Source organism: Melopsittacus undulatus, chromosome Z (assembly GCF_012275295.1).
Source record: "Melopsittacus undulatus isolate bMelUnd1 chromosome Z, bMelUnd1.mat.Z, whole genome shotgun sequence".
Taxonomy (NCBI): Eukaryota; Metazoa; Chordata; class Aves; order Psittaciformes; family Psittaculidae; genus Melopsittacus; species Melopsittacus undulatus.
In genome coordinates this window covers 25,770,644-25,791,705 of record NC_047557.1, presented here as the reverse complement: position 1 = coordinate 25,791,705, position 21,062 = coordinate 25,770,644, and the positions used below count along the sequence as shown (strand labels likewise).

General features: G+C 36.9%; 1 protein-coding gene across 2 annotated transcripts in view; it reads left to right on the top strand.

The window, feature by feature from the left end:
* The window catches only part of SV2C (synaptic vesicle glycoprotein 2C), a 79,408-nt gene extending 67,198 nt beyond the window's left edge, over positions 1-12,210 (top strand). For both annotated transcript variants that reach the window (XM_013130937.2, XM_005142011.3), the window contains 3 exons: positions 993-1,196; positions 2,135-2,294; positions 12,027-12,210. In XM_013130937.2, coding sequence (XP_012986391.1) covers positions 993-1,196; positions 2,135-2,294; positions 12,027-12,210 — 548 coding nt within the window. The remainder of the gene's footprint in view (positions 1-992; positions 1,197-2,134; positions 2,295-12,026) is intronic.
* The last annotated feature ends 8,852 nt before the right edge of the window (positions 12,211-21,062 follow it).

The following is a 21,062-nucleotide window of genomic DNA, read 5'->3' as shown; positions in this document are numbered from 1 at the left end:
GGAGAAAATGAATTTATTGCTTTACTGGTAGGTTTAACTTGGGGGGGGGGTGTTTACTTTGTCTAAATAGGACTGGTGAAATACATTATTCATTGTGCTTGCTATGGCATGGGAATCAGAGTTCAGGATGCAAGCTACCTAATCTATAATCATTACCACTCTCCTAAGCATTGTAACAAAAATGGGAATGCATGTTTTTATATGTTAAACAGAGGACTCTTTTTTTTTTTTTCTTTATTAAAACATAACTGAAAGTAGAACATGGCCAACTAAGCCTGTGGAACAGATGGGGCACTTCCTATGACTTCCAAGCAACTCCAGCAGTCATACTATGAATAGACTTAGGTTTCAGAGCAAGTGGCACCCAGCTTTCTTTGCATGAGAGGAATGTATTAATGATTCAGGGTTATAAGGCTGACAGGAGGAATGGAAAGCAAGCGGAAGCTTAGGGAGAGATCTCTGAAATGCTATTGGAAGAATGACCTGAACAGCTGCATGTGGGAACTCATCCGCGTTTGAGCTGAAGACCATGAGGCCTTCTCAGAAATGAAAATTAGTTTAATCTGAATTCTGTAGGAAGTCAAACCAAACTGACCATAATTTGCAGTCTCATCTAAAAGGCTGTCTGATGTGGAAACAGAAGATCTGATACTGAGCAAAACAGAGTAATAGAAACTTGCAGATACCCAGTACCTTTTATGCAAGACCAGCTGGTGCTGAAAGACCTAAACCAAATACATTCCAAGCAGATCTGAAATACAGTAGTCTATCCTGCCTAACTCAAGGCCTTAGCTCCTTTTTTTCATGAGTTTTGCATATTTTTGTATTAAGATAAAAAGATATCAAAATTAGCATCAATAATTAGTCCCATTTTATGAAGCAATGAAGCTCAGAATTGTTATTAAAGTTGTGTAAACTTGAAATGTTTCTAATCAAATAGGGCACACGGAGTCAGCTGTTACCTGAAATGTCTCTTTTTCTTCTTTCCACAGATCTCGAGCAGTATAAATTTGTGGACAGCGAATTGATAAATTGCACATTTTTCCACATCAGGACAGGATGCCAGATTTCTTTTGATGACGACTACAGTGCCTACTGGATTTACTTTGTTAATTTCCTGGGAACTTTGGCAGTGTTACCAGGGAATATTGTGTCCGCTCTCCTGATGGATAGAATTGGACGGTTAACGATGCTAGGTAGAGGCTTTGGTTTAAAACGGGGAACAACACCAAAATCTAAAGCTCTCCTGACAAAGTAACATGCTCTCTTTTTAAAGAATTTAGTTCAGAGAGATGCAGAACATTCCTTCTGCAGGTACTTTGTTTCTGTGGCATCATAAGGGCCATTTTAAAGTCACCAATTTAGAAACTCTAGTAACAAAGTGTTCTGTAAACAGTTCTGCTATACCACAGTATCAGTCATTGCTCTTCCACACTGATATTACAAAACCATTATTTAGGTATTTGAGATGAGATTTTGGAGAGTGATGACCATTGGCTCCTCTCTGCTCCGCGAAAGAAAAGCGAGATGTGCACAGGTGAGATGTGCTTAGATGCTCCTCAGCTAGTGGAGCAGTCCCTTGGAAGAGTCAGAAGTCCTTTGCTGTTATCTACCTTGCAAAGTAAGACAATTGAAGATAACTCCCGTGGATTATCTGCAATGACAAATCTGTTTTCAATTTACTTAAATCTGATTTACTTAAATAACTATGTGATAGTTCAGTGCATACATTTTCTAGGAGAATATCTCTACATAAATGCAAGTTTTTTTATTGCTACAATATATAAATGAGTCTCATGTAATTGCAGAAGTTGATAAACAAGGGATAATGGGGTTGTTTTCCCTGAACAGCTTAATTATGGATATCAGAGGGGGTTTCAGTAAACTTTATACTATGTGCTATATGATATATCCTAATATTTGAGGGGTTACTTTTTTTTTCCTGTGAGCACCTTACAATGCTTGTCTGCCTGACTGGTCTTTCTAGCAGATGAGGTCTCTTTCGTTTTTAGCTCGAGTATATGTGTCAGTTATTTAGCTGTGCTGTGTGTTTAGAAACATTAAGCAAAACAAACAATGGTAATTTTTAAAATACAGCTCCACTTCATGCTCATTTTACCTGTTTCAAACCTAGGTGGTTCCATGGTTCTCTCTGGCATCAGCTGTTTTTTCCTGTGGTTTGGGACCAGTGAATCCATGATGATAGGTATGCTGTGCCTCTACAATGGCCTGACCATCTCAGCATGGAACTCTCTAGATGTTATTACAGTGGAGTTATATCCTACTGACAGAAGGTAGGTGCACATACACCTCCCCTAACTTTACTGGCACTATGTATCAGCAGAAATGGTAATAAGAAATGGTTATATATGTGTTTTACAGAGGTAAGTGGTATTTTGAGTGGCCTGAATTAATAGTTTGACTTAAAAAGGGGAAAAAAGATGGTTTTGAGCTATTTGGTATTTTGCATCAAACATCACCTAATGAGGAAAATACCACAAATGTAACTTCATGTGAAAAAAAGAAGCTCTAACTGCTACTCTCATTTAAAACAAAGCTAATGACTACTATTTCTGAAAACAATCATGGAGTATTTCTGGGTTTCTCTTAGTGCAGCTGGCTATAAAGACAGTTGTTGGTCCAAAAGAGCAATATAGCTGCATTAATCTATTGGCTGTGAAACGGTGGGGAAGATAATAAAAATCACTGTCTGGAGCTGAACATCATCTTCTGGATGAGACTGTGGGCTTGAGTCATGCTGAGCTGTTAATCAGTCTGCTACAAATTTGTATTCAGGGTCATTAGGAGTATACATACTCAGCATTAAGAGAATACAAAAATGTCTCAGACACTGCTCCTGACTTTTCAGAGCTCTTAGCAGAAAACTCAGAGCAGTTTTCCTGTCCTCCAAGCACTGCTGCTAGATGACATGGTTTGTTTTTATTCCCAGAAACAGGTACATTTTAATGCTAATTTTATGTCACTTGACGGAATAAAGGAAGAACAGTTGAGTCATATGCTATTGTATGTCAAGTGTAAGAACACATTTTCTTGGAAAGACTGGGATATTTCTCTTTCCTTCTCTCCTGAAACAAGTTTTATATAAAATTGCTCAGGCTTCTGCCTAGGGACAGTGTGCTCTTTCTCCTGTCACAGTCTATTCGTTATGTCATTCACTAGAAGTTTCAAATATGATGAAAAATATCTCCAGTCTATAAATGGATGATGCCTTCTTTTTATTTGCATTATGAAAGTATATGCTTCTTCACACAAGACATTGATATGCACTGTTGTGTTTGTATTGAATAACCATACTAGGCTACTTACGCATCTAAAGAGCTAAGCTTTAATATTAAGAGCTAGTGTTTATAACATACCTCAGAAAATTGCTCTCTTGGCAAGAATCATCCAAACTCTATAATTCTAATAAATATATAGAAATAGCTATCTTTTTTTTTGCATTCCTGAATGTAGCAACCACAAATATTTTCTTAAAATGAAGTGAAGAAAAAACAACTGGAAAAGCCATTGATGTTAATGGAAGCAGAAATAACCTTTACTAGGAATGATAAAAAAGAATGTAACTGGCACGTATTCCAGATCATCTGTATTGGTGGATCATAGTTGTTTCAAATAGCTTTTGCTGTCTTTGGGACTGCAGCAAATTCTTCCCCATTTTTATTTTCTAAAAAGCTTCTGTTTGCAATAATTGCTTTCTGAAATTCCACCTCAGAAATTTACTTGCAGCTGACCTGTTGGTATTTTTTGCAACAACTTAGATAGAACTTGGCCCTTTGTATTACCAGTATAAAAAGGCTGATAAGCCACATCTACCTGTGCCAGGAAAGACACTACCCACACATACTGTAGATGAGAAATTTTTTTTCAGAATTTTAAAAATGATGGAACTGTCACTCCCAGTTTTTGCCAGTTGATCATAAGAAAATTACCAGTTCTAAAAGTCACTTCCTAGATGTTTTTTTGAGACTGGGGCAAAGCTTATTCATGTTTTAATAGAATTATTTGAAAATTAATACCTGCAGGAACTCAAATAACTTGCTTCCCAGGATTTTTTTCTGGTTATATTTTTTTTTTATCCAAACCAGCTACAGTTCATAAGCCACCACTGCCCACCTCTGATAGTCCTGTTTTTCCTTCTAATAGATTTCTTATCTCCACAGCCAGGCATAACTTGCCACATTTTGCTGGGAATCTCCACCTTCTGCAAGTAGGTGTAGGGCTGAACAGCCTTCCCAGGCATGTATGGTACAACAAGCTGCATGATCTGCTTTTGCGTATGAGGTCCTTCATACTTATAATGATGATCTGTTTCAGTGGAAAGCTGCATCCAGAGAGAATCTGGTCCTGAACCTGGCTTTCAGCTTCCCCTCAAAAGACAATCTAGGCACAAAAGCTTTGCTCACTCTGTCACTATTTTACTATTCCAATAGACACATTTTTGTACACTCAGTCAGTGAAATGACCACAAATGAGCAGCAAAGTGCAGCTGGAGATTGGACTGGAAACAAAGTGTGTAAATGAGGCTAGTTAATGCTGCCATGCACAAGAGACCAAGATGGGCAGCCCCTGCTTTTCCTTCTGCACAGCTCCTCTTGGAGACTAGCCAGTTGCCAAACCACTGGGACTTTGCCAGTATTGTGCAGCATAATACAAAAGGTGTTTCATAATTTGTACTCTACGTTATTTAGGGACTATACTGGTTTTTTGCCAGGTAGGGGTGTGGTGAGCAATTTGGAATGTGCATATAGGCAATACATAGCACACATCTAGCACACATCTCAGTTTCTTCTTTACCAGCTGTCTGCAAGGCGGAGTTAAGGTTGCTTCAGAGTCTTAATAGATTTGCTTTCTGTATGCATTCACACTGATCTACCTATTCATATAGTAATTTTCTAGTGTCTGAATTTAAGGTAATTAGTTTGTCCTGTCTTTTTGGTGAGCACTATCAAATTGTATGCTATTTTAGCATGGCTTTTGCCTGCATGTTCTGTATACAATCTCAGTTGATTTACGCAACTGCTAAAATGCGTTCAAGGCTGTATAGATTTCAGGTGTTTGTCAGGTAGATGACAAAGTTCTGTTAAAAGGTGAAGATACTTTATTAATGATAGTTGTAGGTAGGTTTCTGTCTTCCAGATGACACACACAGTGGTGACAAATAATCATCTGATAATGTTTTTAATACACAAATTTGAAAGGATGGTCATGATGACTAGCTATAAACCAGACGATTTCCAATAAGCAAGTAAATTAACCCAGCTCCACAATGTAAAAAACTTAGTATAACTCATCTTTTGTCTTGTCATATGTGTTTTATGTTTTCTTCTGAATGTGCTATTCTGGACTAATCAGCACATTCTAAGAAGCCTTTGATCAGCCCTTGAAAGCCAAACCAATATATTCCATAGCTCTGCTCTCAAGAAGAGTTGTTAAATGTCTTTCAAACATTTTTTGGATGCTTAAGAGAGCTTTCGTACTCTTTCATAAACTTTCCATATTTTTCAGACAGTGCTTTGAAAAGAGGTGATGTATGTAGCAACTAAGGCACAGAGGAAAAATACATTGTTAAAACTTACATTAGCACTGTCCATTAGGAAAGGAAACCTGTGGACTGGCACATGTGGTACCAACTGTCCCAGTCATTGAGCATTTTTGATGGGTGGATGGCTGGAAATGTAACTTCCACTGCTCAGCGCTTCAGCAACACAAACCTGAACGTGCTAAGCTGAACATCCAGAAAATGTGAAATACATGCTTTATGACTATTTAGTTAGCTTTACATGACTTGCTCACGTCATATATGAATTTTGTGGGAGGGGTAGTGATTGTATACTTCCTTCTGATAACACTCGACTACTTTAACCATGGGACTGCTTTCTCATCTTGCAGTCCCCAAACTAATTCACAGTGCGCCTTCCAAACTTCTGCAGCAGATGAAGGAAACCAAGTTTGTATTTTACCCTCAAGCTCTCTTTGTTCTCTGCATTGGCAGAGTGATGCAGGAAAAAAATACTGTGTGATGAGGTCATTATGGCTTGTGTTGTAATGTGTGCCCAAGGGGCTTGCAATAACATTGCAGTTTCCTACCTCTGTCTGTAATATAAATATGAATGGAAGAGAGTTAAAATTCTCTGAAGAAGTAACATATAGGTGGGTTTTATGACTTTAAAATGCAGTCATTAGTTTTACGTAAGTGATAAATATCTTCTTGTGAGCTAGCTTGGGAAGCACAAAGGGCAGACTCTTGTCAAGGAGTAGGTACAACCAATAACCCAAACCCAAACAGCAAGTGGAATAGAAGTAGGTCAGCTACCACAAAGTAAATCAAGGTCAGATTGTATCAGATAACCTACAATTCATCAGTTTTACTAGAGCTGCCAGACATCTGGTTTTGAATCTTGGCCAGGAATATTTAAAATCCAGGTTTTGCTATAAAATGAAGTAATCTTGTTTTTGCTTTTTTTTAATACCTCTGAAACAAACTCAGAAGGGCTTGGTCATAATTAAGTCACCTATCTTTAGTTAGTTACATTTCTTCTTCTCCTCTTCTTGAGCCCCAAGAATCTGTTCCCAAAGTAATAAACATTATTTGTATGGTGTTTAAGTCCAACTTTGATTTGCTGTGGCTGTTAGAAGAAATGTTTTCTGTTCTTTTGAGTCATAACAACAGTCATAGACTTACAGCAGCCCTCCTGATACCTGATTTCTACTGCCATCCTGTGGATGTTCTTCAATTGCATTTTGCTGAAATTTCATGTTAATTTGTTTACTGCATGACATGTCAAACCTATATGATGCTTTGAGCAGTGGTCCAAGGCAAGAAGACAGATTTCACAGTTTTACTTGCACACTGAATGCTGTAATTCACCCAACTATGACATCCAACTTTATACTTTTTTTTTTAAAAAAAAAAAAGAACTTAAGATGTCTGGACATAAGAAAATTGTCCGTAGCTTATTCAGAAATCATTGTAATAGTCTTTGCATACTATCAACACCCACCAAATTATATTCAGACATTTTTATAATTTGCTCTGGTAGGCTTCACACTAGCCCTGGCAATAAAGTTACCAAATTTCTGTGCTACACACATTCAGTAGCACTGCAGGGCCCTGAAGTGTTTAGGTATTCCAACTATCAGCAAAGGAAAGGTGGGCCTGAAGTATTATATGTAGGAATATAAGTACCTATCTAAGTAGGAACATATGTGGCAACCAGAGAACTAGCTTTTTTAATTTAAAGGCCTGGATAATCCTTCTATTTTTAACTGTTTGGACTATTGCCATTTTTGTGTGTGGCTTGGGTGAAAGGAAGCTGAGCATTGTACTTCGTGTCAGCTTTCCCAGCAAGAGATAAAATACACTGGGGAAAATTCATTCTCCATAAGATGCATCTTTCTATCAGGCCTGACATTTTTATAAGACTTATGAGACTTCTACATTTTTCTTCTATCAATACTAAGCTATGTAACTGGTTTTTCTGGTTGTGATTTTTTTTTGTTTGTTTTTTAGTTTGGATTGGGGGAGGGGTGTTTAATTTTTTTTTGTTCTGATTTGGTTTGGTTTGATTTGGTTTGCTTTGCTTTGGTTTGCTTTGGTTTGGTTTGATCTGGTTTGATTTGGTTTGGTCTGGTTTGATTTGGTTTGGTTTGACTTGGTTTGGTTTGGGTTTTTTTTGTTTAGTCAATTCCAAATTGTTTTGCCAGAATTGTATGCTTAACACTGATGTGCCAAGGGGCTTTAATGATATTCTCTGGCTGGACAAGGGAATCTTGTTACCATACTCCTTTGAGAAGTAATAAGGACTGTTTGTGAAGTCAAAATAACATTTTTGTGCCAGTGCTTCACCTAGAAACTGATCAACATAACAGAAATTGGTGTAATGGCCTTATGCTGTTGGGTTTTTTCATTTATAGGTGCCTGTGACACATCAAGTGTCTTTGATCATTTGCAGACTTTCTGAACACTTTTAGCACTTTCCTGAAACACTGTAGCAGAGACTAAACTAGTGCTGCAACAAAAGACTCTTCTTGTATGTGTATGTGAATTGCAGCATACTTATTGCCCAGCTATTTTCACTCTGGGTTCAGCAGGATTAAGTATAAACGCATGAATTAATGCAGATTTTGGCTGATCTGAATCACAAACACTGTTCTAAGAAAGATGTTTCAAACCCAGCAAGTCTAAATTTACTATCCCTAGAGCTCAATAGTTTGCTTAATGACTTTATTCTATTAGTACACAACAAATTCATATTCAAACACAGCATTAAAATTGAAGGACATGAAAGCAGACTATAGAACAGGTTGCAACAACATTTTACTTTAGCCTGTAAAATTCTTGCTGTTCCTGCTAATGAAGCACATATTTTAGGGAAAAGGACATGCCTGAAAACTGCTTTAAGATCAAAAGATTGAACTTCTGCTGGGTTGTTCATGTCGCATCATAAGAACAACCAAGGGCAATGAAAATGGTCTTACTTTGTCTTACTCTGTTTAAAATTTTATAATATTAATGGGATTAGACTAATTGACCCCTTACAATTGGAAAAAATTAGTAAATCCATTTTACACAGCAGAACTGTTTTTTCAGTGCCAAGAAATTACCTTAGTTTTACTCAGATATAAGAGATACTGTATTACAGAATTACTTTAAACCTTTTTAAGGTAATCTTGGCTATATAACCTATCTAAAACACATTGTCAGCCCTGAATGTGCTATTTGCAGAGGAAAAGAAATATATCGCACAGGAAAAGAAATAATTCAAATTACTCAGCAAATTGTGTTTGGATCTGGCTATTTCTAGTTGATACAAGCAAACAGCACCTGTAAACCAGCTTATCTTTATAAGGCAGTATAAAACAACATTGAATATAAATATAATATCCCCATGTGTTTTGTGCTTTTGTGCATTTCCAAAGATTTCCTGCATGTAACCATCCAAAATTGCTTTAGTTCTGGTATACCTCTGAATATCCTGAGGCTGTTGATGACTATGTGTCTATTTTCTGCATATGAATGTTTGGGTTTTTTTTTCCTGTTACTGTTATTTGGGGGCAAGTTTGGTTTCACAGGAGCACCATCAGCTGAAGAAATCGTATTTACATGTGCAGACACTGACCACAATCAGTCACCACCACAACTTCAGAAATACTTTCTGCATGTAAATGAGGCTGAAATTAGAATAGTTCTTACTTTTTTCCTTTCCTTCTTTTCTGACTTGTTCAGAATAGCTACAACATGCTATTATCCTATCACATAAACAGTGCTTTCCAGGCTGGCTGTGTCATCTTTAACCTCTTTCTGCCTGTTTAGAGTCTATTTTACAACAGCCTTTTCTCTTCATGCTCTTCCTTCCTACCTGCACTGTCTTCCACCCTGGAAGATGCATCAGCCTGTAGCTCCTTCCCACTGAGAAGCTTTTCCCCATCTTGGGTCAGCTTCTTCTGGATATTCTGGGCTTTATCTGCCCTTGCAGTGTAGATGTTTCTGTGGTAGAGATTTGATCTTCTCATAGGCTTTGGAGGATCACTCCAGTAGGATGGCTCTTGGCTGCTTCCTTCAGTGTATTTCCTATTTCTTCTTTATGCAAGTTCCTTCAAACAGGCATCCTTATGCCCATCCTTAAAATGGGCAAATTTTAACTTACCCATTCCTCCTCTGAGGAACATATTTTCAAGGAGTTGTTGCAGATATTTCTTTGCCAGAAAGCTTCATAAACAACACTTCCAAAGTTTCCTCAACTGCTGCCCTCAGTAGTATGCTCTCCAGCAGCCATCACTGGTCTGCACTGTCAGGCAGCATAGCATGTCGCTTATAGAATGGTGGACTCATAGAATAGTTAGAGTTGGAAAGGACCTCAAGATTATCTAGTTCCAACCTCTGACTTCCAAGTTGCTTATTTCCAGGATGTGCATGTTTAGCTCTTCTTAGCAGTAGGTATTATGTAAAACTATTGCAGGTTTAATTAAATATAGGAAAAAACAAGTAGGTAAAGACTTTGAACATTCAGGAGGTATATCTGATTCTCTTTTGCTTGTTTTCAGCTTTCTTTCTGGGTAGTTTCTGGTTTGCCATTTGCATTCCCGGTCTCTCCTTCCTTAGATATTGCTGATATGTATTGGCATGCAGTGTGTGAATGGGTACAATGTTTAGCACAAAAATGAATTATGATTGCTTCAGACAAAGAGTAATTACTTTTTAAAATCTCAGGTATCCTAAAGAGACACTGTTTCGATTGCTAGAGACATATCACCAAACTAATAATAAATATATTATGATAATGATCACTGAGAAAAAGAAATGAACTTGTGTTTTGTCCTGGGGTCAGAAAAAGCATGTAATACACAGAGCTGACACTGGAACAGTAAGTATCAGCTCTTCTGATTTTACTTCCATAATGTTTTATGCAAGAGGGTTGACTTTTGTCTGTGACCATGGACAAATGAATATTTAATAATAATGGGAAAAGAAACACTTTCTGGAGGTACAATAATCAGTCTGTTCCATGTTTTAATTCAGTTCTACAAATGTTTTTTTAACTGATTTAAGAATTTGGCAGTAAAAGTACCATTACTTCAAATTAGCACATTTCTGAATCTTGTTTCAGATTCTGGAGTTGACTCTATGAGCTAAATAGTTCTGTTTCTTAAACTAAACTGATTTAGAAATACACCAGAAGGATCTACTCTCATCATTCTTTTGGTGAAGTGTCCTCAAATATACCAGAAGTGGTAGAATTCTGCAGCACAGCATGTCAGATACAGCCAGGGCACAGGCAGTGTTCAAATCACCTATATCCTGGTCAACTATACTAGAGAGAAGTTTTTACCTCTCCCCAGTATAAGGCCTGGATGTAGGAAACCAGCACTCTTGAGATCCAGTTTGAAGGAGAGCAGAGGAGATTCGTAGCTCTGGGCTGTGGCAATGTCCAGCAGTTTCTTGAGGCAGAGGATCCTTCTCCCTTGATAACACCGTTCGCTGTTTTCAAAGTCAGAGAGTAGTTCTACAAAAAATATTGTTTATATCTTTTTCCTTTCTAATGGCAGTACTTAATATTAACAGGAAAGAAACATTTTGTTCTGAAATGAAGAACAGCTACCTTCCTAATTTGTATTATTTTAGCTCAGAGAGCACAGTGTGACCTCCACATACTCCTTCCCTCTTTCACTTCTAAGAAATCTGAGACATTTTAGAGATTCTATTGTACAGATATTTTTGTTAAGATATTTTTGGTAGGGCAAGGCTATTGCTGCAATGATGAGTCATACAGTCAAGTAAAGCATAATTTATTAATTTAATTACAGTTTGCATAACACATCTATGCATAGGTTACCAAACATCTAAAATACTTAATACAGGCTACTAAAATCACACCAGTGCAATGCAAAAGCCCCTCAGAGCTGCCTGTATCATACTTTCTGTTGTCAATTTCTTTTCCCTTTTCTCCAAAGTTTCTCAGGTATCACTCCTGCACCAAGCAGGTTTTTATATACCCTATTCTCATTGCCTCCAAGAGACAAAAATTCATTATGACTGGAGGTCTTGCTTTTTAAAAAAAGCACTGGTTGAATATGTATATCACTTGTAAGAAATCCATTTCTATGCAGTGCCCCAAGATGATAATCCTTTTATTCTGATGGCTTCTTTCCCAAATCACCAAGTAGCTCCCTTGAGCTCTTTTGATACCTTCTGTCTCCAAATCCACCATTTGAAGTATTACTGAATTATCATTTGCAGGCCTTTGTTCTACTGTGGAGGTGTGAACTTACCTATTCAGTCAGTCATTTCACATTTTGGTCCCTGAGGCAGCAGAATGAATTTGCTTCAATAAAATGTTGTAACAGCTGAGCTTTTATTTCGCATTATAAAGACAAGCACAGAATTCTTCTTGGCATAAGTTCTGTTTAAGATGTTTGGGCTATACTGATTTATTCCTGCTGAAGATTTGTCTGAAAGGCTTTACTTTCTAGCGCATTTTTTAATTTTCTTCTGTTTTCTCTTCTAGGGCAACAGGTTTTGGCTTTTTGAATGCACTATGCAAAGCAGCAGCTGTACTTGGAAACTTAATATTCGGTTCTCTTGTTGGTATCACCAAAGCAATCCCTATTCTCCTTGCTTCTACTGTTCTAGTATGTGGAGGTCTTGTAGGACTTCGCCTTCCTGACACAAGAACCCAGGTGTTGATGTAGTGGGAAAAAGCCATTTACTATTTATTTATTTATCTTTTTCTTTGTACAAATGTCAACCCTCCTGACCAATGGTGCAAAGGCTTCAGATTCCCAGTGCTTAGTAGAGTGCTCAAATGTCAGAAATCAAACCCAAAATACATTTGGAGTGGCAGAGATTTAGAAACCTCTGTATGAAAATTTTAAATTTCAATTTTGTTTGCTTGCATAAATTACTATTCAAAATCACTTAAAACTGTAAAGCTACCTCTTAGAACACTTCTGGTGACATGTCCAGGAAGGTAAAAACCATACTGATGATTGGGTATTTAAAATGTGAGCAGTCATATTGTTTAAAAAATTTGGCCACAGCTTTTGGAGCTTTTGTAAGAGTACAGACACACAAGTCAATTACTTAGCAGTATTGGTGCAGAGAATGTTAATGTATCAATGCATGCAGCATTAATTAGGAAACTCTACAGACCACATCAGGACTGATAATAGTAGGACCTCTTTAAAATGTTAGCATTAAAAATTCAATACAAATACATTTATAAAATTATCCAAAAAAAAAAGGGGGGGGGGAGATCATCTGATGGCAGGAGCTGGCGTTGCTTTCAGTGGAGCTAAGACAACTTGTATAAGCTGATAAACTATCTACCCTTTCAAGTTTCAGAGAACGAATCTGGTATAACACATAAGGAAAAATTTATCAGTATTTTTTCTAATTATGTCTGACAACATTCATTAGGTTGTTGAACCATTGCCAAAGAAATTAAGGTCTCAGATAAGGTCATAGTGTAGTAAGATAGATTTTTTGGGTTTTGTCATTAATTTGTCTCTTGCTCATTTATATGAACTTGGCTTTAGGTAGTAATATCTATCACTGCAGTCTGTGTCAATCATTGTCTTGGTCATATTGAAAGAGTCACTAAAAGTCCACATAAGAACATCAATCATTACATTTAAAGTTCACTTTTTATTTATTGGTTCTAGAAGTTGCATTTTTCAGTTTCTGACAAATGCCTGTGCTACACATTGTAGCACCAGAATGTTACTCCAAGAAGTCTTTTTCTGCTATTAACAAATGAGAAAGGTGGCTGAATTAAAAAAGCATACATATGGAAAACTAGTGAGTATTTTTTTAATGTTGAAAATTAAAATATGATATAGTAAAAGCAAAGTTTAGTAATTGTTTTTATTTTAGAATATAAATGGTCAAGACTTATGAGATGAAATATTTTATATTTAAATCTGACTTAAACATGTCTTTTAAATTTCTAAACAATGGTACAAAAATGAGGAAGGATTATTTTTCACCAAGTTCCACGTGAAGAAAAAAATGCTGACCTTAGTTTTGCATCTGTGGCTTCTGTCTACTAGTCCTAGCCTTAGTATTATTTCAAGGCTGTTTTCTCCAATGAGATTATATTTGAACTCACTTTCTCTGTTATATTCATGAGTAGCACATGTCCACCTTCTTGTACTTGCTGCACAACGTATTTTGAAATCTGAAGCCTCTGTACATGTTTGGAGTAAACATCAACAGCAATGGTAAAATATTACATTGTCTTGCTGTGCACTGTCTGCTTGAAGTAGTATATTCTGCCCATCTCTGTATGTTATTCTGAAAACCATCCAGATCCAACACTTCATGCCGCCTGACTGGTAGGGTGGAAATGTGCCACAGAAAAATAAGGTTTGACTTTTGAGGGCTACAGTTCAAGACTAACACACTAAAATCTCATTACATGCAAAATTATGCTGATCTGAAAGCTGGTTCTTATCATAAAACCTGAGTACATCATCAGTGTGAGATCAAGTCTGGGTGAAGTAGAATATAGCAACAATAGGAATCAGTAAAGGTGAACAAGACTCTCAACTACACAGACCTTGCATGGTCCAGAATTAAAGTGAATGTTCTAAGGTTGGAAAACGGAAAAAAAAGAATAGTGTTTAGGAAAGGAAAAAAGCAAAAAAAAAAGAGGAACAAAGAAAAAAATCCACAAACATTTCCATCATATGAAACAAAACTTAAAGCTAGAATTTCCCTAACTGGTGAGCCAGTTGGCTCTACAGATTTGAACCAGCAAGCAAGCCAGCATCAAAACTGTTTGAACAATTGTTTGAGCTTGAGTGCAGTGAAGATTTGTCTCATATAAAGATGAAAGAAGTGAATGCAATTTCAGGCTATAAATACTTAGATAGCTACATACTTGATCTATGGAGATCTAGACACAAATGTTTCTTATGTTACAAACAAAAATTATTTGGCTGGTCTGTAGTGAATCTGTCTTTTTTTTTTTTTTTGCAGTTTCCAAAGCAATATCAGGTAATAAACATTGAACAATAGGAACTGCACTTCCTTTCTTTGTCTATTCACTTATATCTCACATAAAGAATCACTTAGTGTCTTGGTTAGATACCTGATACACCACAGGAAACTGACCTTGATAGCATTTGTGTATGAGACCTATGAAATATGTATAACTGTTTATTTTTCTGTTTTGGTCACTGAACTGATTGACCACTAATTGGAAACTCTTTTCAGTCTAGACTGAAGTAGAATATAAGGTCTAATGCTCTTCTTCAATAAAGCTGAAAGACTTATCCCAGTGACAGCAATGACAAAAAGTACAATGGCTTTTGAAGCCAGAGAAGACTGAAAGCATTTAGAATGATATTAAACATGATGGTCAACTACTTTATAATTCAAAACCAAAAATTACAGAAGAAAACATATGTTTTCATTTTTGTCAGAGAATATTTATGTAATTTTACTCCTTACAGGTTGTCTGACAGCAGAGCTTGATTTAGCAGACTCATTACTTGAAAGCAACTTATTCATTGTGTTTGAACATTTTAACCAGATTGGTTATATTCATGTTAGCACCTTCCTGGTTGGAAGCATGTACTACTACATTTGGTATGCATTGCACTGATTACTGAGTACAGACTCCTATCAAGGGAACCAGGTCTAGGTGTTAAGGGTTTCTGGAGTCCTGACTTGGATTGTTAATCAATAATGTGTTGGGAAGTCTTCTTCCTCTATGCTTGATTTTAGACAGTGCCTTTCCAGAAGTATGTATTACAAAATTTTGACACGGGTAAAAAAGTGTTAGGCCTTCTTCCTAACGGCTCCAGTAGTCTACTCTGTTCATAATCTTAGAAAAATGAGTCAAAGTAAGACTGCTAAGTCAGACTCTGTTCTCTTTGTCTTCCTCTACTCCATTAATTCCATCTCAAATTGCTTTTCTTACCAGAGGGTGAATCTTAAAGATAGTCAAAACTCACTGATCATGCTCTCGATTGCTTCTGACTTCATAGTAACATTCAGTAAGAAGGTTTGCTACCTACTTTACGCAATTTGTCCATCTCTTTTTAAATGGAGATGGAAAGTGACATCAGAAGTCCTTCAGATGGTTTTATCATTTTGAAGCAGCCAGAATCCACATTTCCTTGCGTATCAAGAAGGTCGAACAAATACAAGGAGGGGTCTCCTGTCAGAATATCCCTTGCTGAGCCTTTTCTGCTCTAGGTGCAGCTGTGAGGTAATTTTTTCTGTGCACCTAGTGTAGCCCCATGTGAAACACATATATTCTCTTTTAGCTTTTTCTTTCACTACGGATCCTTATCTTTGTGAAACTGCTCATGAGGCACAACTGCTGATTCCAATTCTTAGAAATATAGTCCTCAGCCCCTCATATGGACAGCCTCTGTGTGCTGGGCTCTCTTCCCCATTCTGAGTTTTAAAATGATTTTCATTAGTCAGAGAAAGATGTTTACATCCAGTTGCACCTCTTTACCTAAACAAGATGATATCATGCTAATACAACCCACAAGCCGTGTTTCCTGTTTAATAACCTGGAAATGCAGTTGAAATTTCAATCACAATGTTAAAAAATGAATCCTTGCAATCAGGGGGTCAAACACACAAGAAGTGAAAACAGAAATCCTTCACTTCCTCTGGAGTCTTGAAAGAAAACACATGTTCAGTAATCATATTCCAGGAGAAAACATGTCTGAGAGACTGCTTTTCCTCTGCATTTCCTGCCTTCGTGTTCATTAAACTTACTGTAAAATATTAGGTACTTGCCTGAATTAGTACTTTCCAAGGCTGCTAGTTCACGAAAAACAGCATGAAAAGACAGACTTTTGCATGCAGTTTGGAGGCAAGACAAGGATCAAGAAGTGCTGTGGAATTAGCAGAGACATGTTGGCCAAAAAATCTGGAACTTAGTTCAGAACCTGAATTAAATAGAAAGCACCAATGTATAACGCTAATTGCAGTTATCCCTTTCCTTCCCTTACCCTTATCCAGCCTGCAACCAGTCCATATGCTGAAATAAGCCTGATTCCTATTCTTCTAATGTTGATAATTTCAAACAAATGATGCAAAATATTTTTTGATCCATTATTGTTATCTGCGTTCTTTATTTTTGTTGCAGTGGTGAATACCCTATTTCTTAATGCAAAGGAAGGATCCTCCAATATTTAGTCCTACTTGGGATGGGTAAGATTTTTATATAGAACTTCATCCACATTCAGGACCTTTCTTTGATGCATCTTTGATGCAGGGACTTAGCATGTCCGAAACAGGAAAAAGACAAAATGAGCCTGATTTACTTTTCTTATTTGATAGCAGGTTGAATTATCTCCAAAGATGCTAACTTGTAGTATGTAGCCATGCTTTCTAGCCCTTTGAGTACATACTGTCCAACCAAAAATGAATAAAGCAATAATTTTTCTCCTCCCGTAATACACACACAGCTACACTTACTAGGACCAAAATTTTTAGGAAAATAATGGGGAAAAATACATGTGCGATTGCTTTCCAGGGTAGACGATCTTCCTTGCTTGACAAAGGTCTAGCATATATTGCTTGCTTCTGACCAGCATACAGTCCAATAACCAAAGACTGGAGATAACAACAAAGGTGTTTGGATGAGGACAACCTGACACAGAAGTATTGTCCTTTCCATCCAGGGTATTCATGAATATATATTTTGATGCCATGTAACCAAGAAGATTTGTACAGATCTTGCCCCTACTGTGGGCTTCAACACTTCTGAGCTGTAGCTAGACACATCAGTCTGCAAGTGAGAGAAATTGCTGGCAGGCTGGCTTTTATCACTCTGTCCACACCTAACCACCCAAACTCATTTTGCTTGATTCTAGGGACTGGCATTTTTGCTCAGCCTCCTATTTTCTAGTTTTGGACATCTTCTACCTGCCACTTAGTTTTCACCTGTAGTCCTGACCAAACAAGCTGAAGCTACTTGCTGTTAATGGACAGCATTCATAACTCATTGCAAGCACAGCACTCTGCAAAAATGCAACGTTTTATGTGTTGTTCCAGTTTCATCTGTTGTCTTGTGCTAGAGTTGTCACCCAGCATTTCTCTCTGATAAAATAATACTGCATGTTTTCTAACGTATAAGACATGTGTTTTATCCTTTTAATGTCTGCCTTGTAAATATATGCCTGTCCTTCACTGCCTATGTGATAAAGTGATTTGTGAATCTCGTATAGGCCTGTCTTGCCCATTTAAGAGGTGATTCTTTGAAAGAAAAGGGTCAGGAATAAACAGTGAAAGGGAATAAAATCAAATGCAAACCAAGAAAAGTAAGATTTCAAGGCCTAGGCTTCAATTACTTTCATTTGTCAGCTGTTTTCCTTAAATCCTAGGCTGCAGCTATTTAATACTGTATATTGTAAAGAAGTATTACACAGTTAGAAGTGAACACATAGAGAGACACACATCTGTCTGAGTATACATGAATACATACACATACAGTTCCCTGTAACACAGGTGGATGTAAGACTTGCAAATCACATTCTCATCTCATTCTCCATGACATTAAGTGTTATTTTTGCATTGTGCATTATGCTTAGAACTTAAATAACATCCTTCTCCATTCCTTGTGCAGAATCCTTTACTTATGTGGAAAATTTTAGGGATGCCAAAATTCATCTTAGCTGGTTTTAGTTTTCATCATTGGAAGGGAACTCCTGAAATGCTCTGAAAATGGGTTCTGACTTACTTGTAGCCTTCTCTGTTCCCACTATGCCAAACAGCAAAATAGCATGTGGTCAAAGGCACTGGTCATGTTCCAGTGTCTAGGAGACACAGCACTCTCAGATTCACAAAATCCTAAAAGCTATGAAATTTGCCTTACACAACTAGAAGTCCTTCAAAATGTTCCATGGGGATCTCAAATTGTAAACTTCTGTGTAACATTATGAGAAAATGTCTGTCTTGCTGTACTGTATGTTTTTCATTGTTTCAACATACATAGCTGCTGTTGTTCTAGTAATGTGGCCAAATAATTGTTTGCTGCTGTTCTTGTCAGCAATCTTTGACCAGCCTGAAACAGAGCCATTGCCAGGGTGTCTTTCAATTAATGATTAACACCTCCCACAAAGATCTTCTACAGTAATTACAGATATAATTCAAGCAAATCTAGAGTGAAAGTAGCAGCACATGCACACAGAGCAGTGAGGGTGGAGAGGACTCTTTCAAAAGCTCTGGCATCTGCTACATTTCTCCTCCCCTGTTTGCAGGACATGTGCTCCTTGTAATGTGCTTCATCTGGTGAAGAGCACACATGTTACAGAACTGAGAAAGCAGCAGAAGAAAGAGTGTGTTCCTTCCACAGGACTTAAGAATGTATATTTGCTATAGCAAAGCCAACTCTATAAGAAGATTAAAACAAACAAATAAAGCCAAGCACCTTGCAATTAGTTGGGTTTTTTTATAATTTTCTTTTTTCTCCATGCATTCTAGGAGTTGATAAACTGAGTACCAGTCTATACCAAACCTTTAGGGGGAAACTAGGAAAAAGTAGCAATGCTAAAATGCCAGTACTTTTGGAAAGGTAGCAGGTCTTTCCAAAAGGAGCACATAGTCACTGAGAGAGACTATGATGACGAATACACAGTTTTAAGTAGAAAATTGCTGCTCAGATTCAATGTAGTAGTAGATAATACTAGCTTCTATGCAGAAATTTGTAAACATAGATTAAAATCTATAGTTTAGAAGGAAAAAGAGAATATGAATATTTGAGAGCTACTTACAAAACACAACTGCCCATTTATCTCTTTTGGACAAACCATACAGCTCTTTCCTGTTTCTTCCTGCCACAGATCCCTTCCATTATGGTGACTGATTTCATTTGGGCCCCACTAGTGAAATTAACGTTTTTGCTCACATTTGCAACAAAAATGAGAGCAGGCACAATATTAGGCTGTAGGAAAACCAGCTTACTAATAAAGAGTTTTCTAAAATGCATCAAGCTGTTCATGACTGAATTGCCTTCTTAGTGGTTATGGATTCTACAAAGTGTCAAATTAAGCTTGTATTTTATGTGTAAACTGATCCCTGTTTAAATCAGTGAAGCAATTTGCATGATTACGATCTTAGCTTTCTCTTTCAAAAATACTAAATACATGATTCTGTATACCATCATGCTGGGATTGCTGTTGCAAGAGAAATGTGGGGGTTTAGACCTTCTTTTTAGCATGAATAACTTTAGCCTAGCTGTTTCAGATGAATGTAATGTTTCCCAAACAGTAAAAAGATTTATAATAGCACCACATGCTGCAAGACTAATGAATCAAATGACAGCTTATTATTCAATAGGGCATTGTATTAAAAATCCCAACTAAAACTTCACCCAAAATCGCTGTATTACTTTCATCTGTATAACATTGTAACAACTAAATTGTATCTCATACTTGGCCTCAAATATATGTGGCAATGTACTAGGCATAATTAGATTTTTTTATTTTAAGTGGGCAGTTTCCTCTGCAATTATGAAATACGTGCAGAAGTCAGACATCAAGGATAAAGCAAAGTAAGGCTTTTTGCCTCCACTGTAATTTATTGTCATTGTCAGATTGCTGACTTTCTTAAAAACTTAGTAGCATTTTCTAATGCTGAGCAACAGAAGGAAAATATGTATTCTTTCCTAGATTTTCATGAGCTATGTTCTGCTCCCGGTTTATCCTACTAAACTTCCACTCAAATTTCCAACTGCTCTGAGCCGACTGGGAGTACATTTTTTCAAACTGTCTTTTGTGTACAAAAGCACAGGTGTGTTAGTGTGCATATGCTGTCAAGAAATTCATAACCATTTCTGACAGTCTCCATTTCTTAAGGCGAGGAAACATGTACATATTGTATATATGGTAATGAGCTACTTTGAAGTTGAATTCCCATTTATACATGTTTACTTCTAGATCTGCTAATCTGCAACAAGATCTTGGCAATGGTCCTGACTTCTCTGTTTCTTTCTTTCTTTGTTTTCTTTATGGCTGTGTGTGATCTCCTGCAAAGCAGGTTACAGTCATCACTATTGTATATATGTGCTTGCATGTGTGTGCCTTGATAAATTCTCTCTTTGGAGTTCTGAATTTTTCATTTCAAGTCCAGCTGGTACAATTGTGAACTCATCTTTTCAGTATGCTCCTCTGTGTTGGATTGAAACTTCAAAAATGTTTGACCAAGTGTTTTGATTAAGTCCCCTGAGGAAAGCTCCTTGTATACTTGTGAAAGGGCATGCTCTGTGTAAGATGACTGTGTACAGTATAAATCTATAAAATGTGGAAGTGTTTATAAATTTATCTGCCAAATATTTATCATCCATGTAACAAATGCAAAGCTATTTAGTGTACATCAGATTAATAAAGGGGATATTTTGCTTCACTATATTCAAATAAAGTTTTGTTCTTTGCAATGAATACATATCAGGTGTGATGATAGCCAGGACATCATCATTTACAACCCATAAAATGCTACAAAACCAGTCGTTTTATGATAATTAGTTGTTTTACAAAGGCTCTCTGTGTATCTCATCTTTAATGCCTGCAATGGA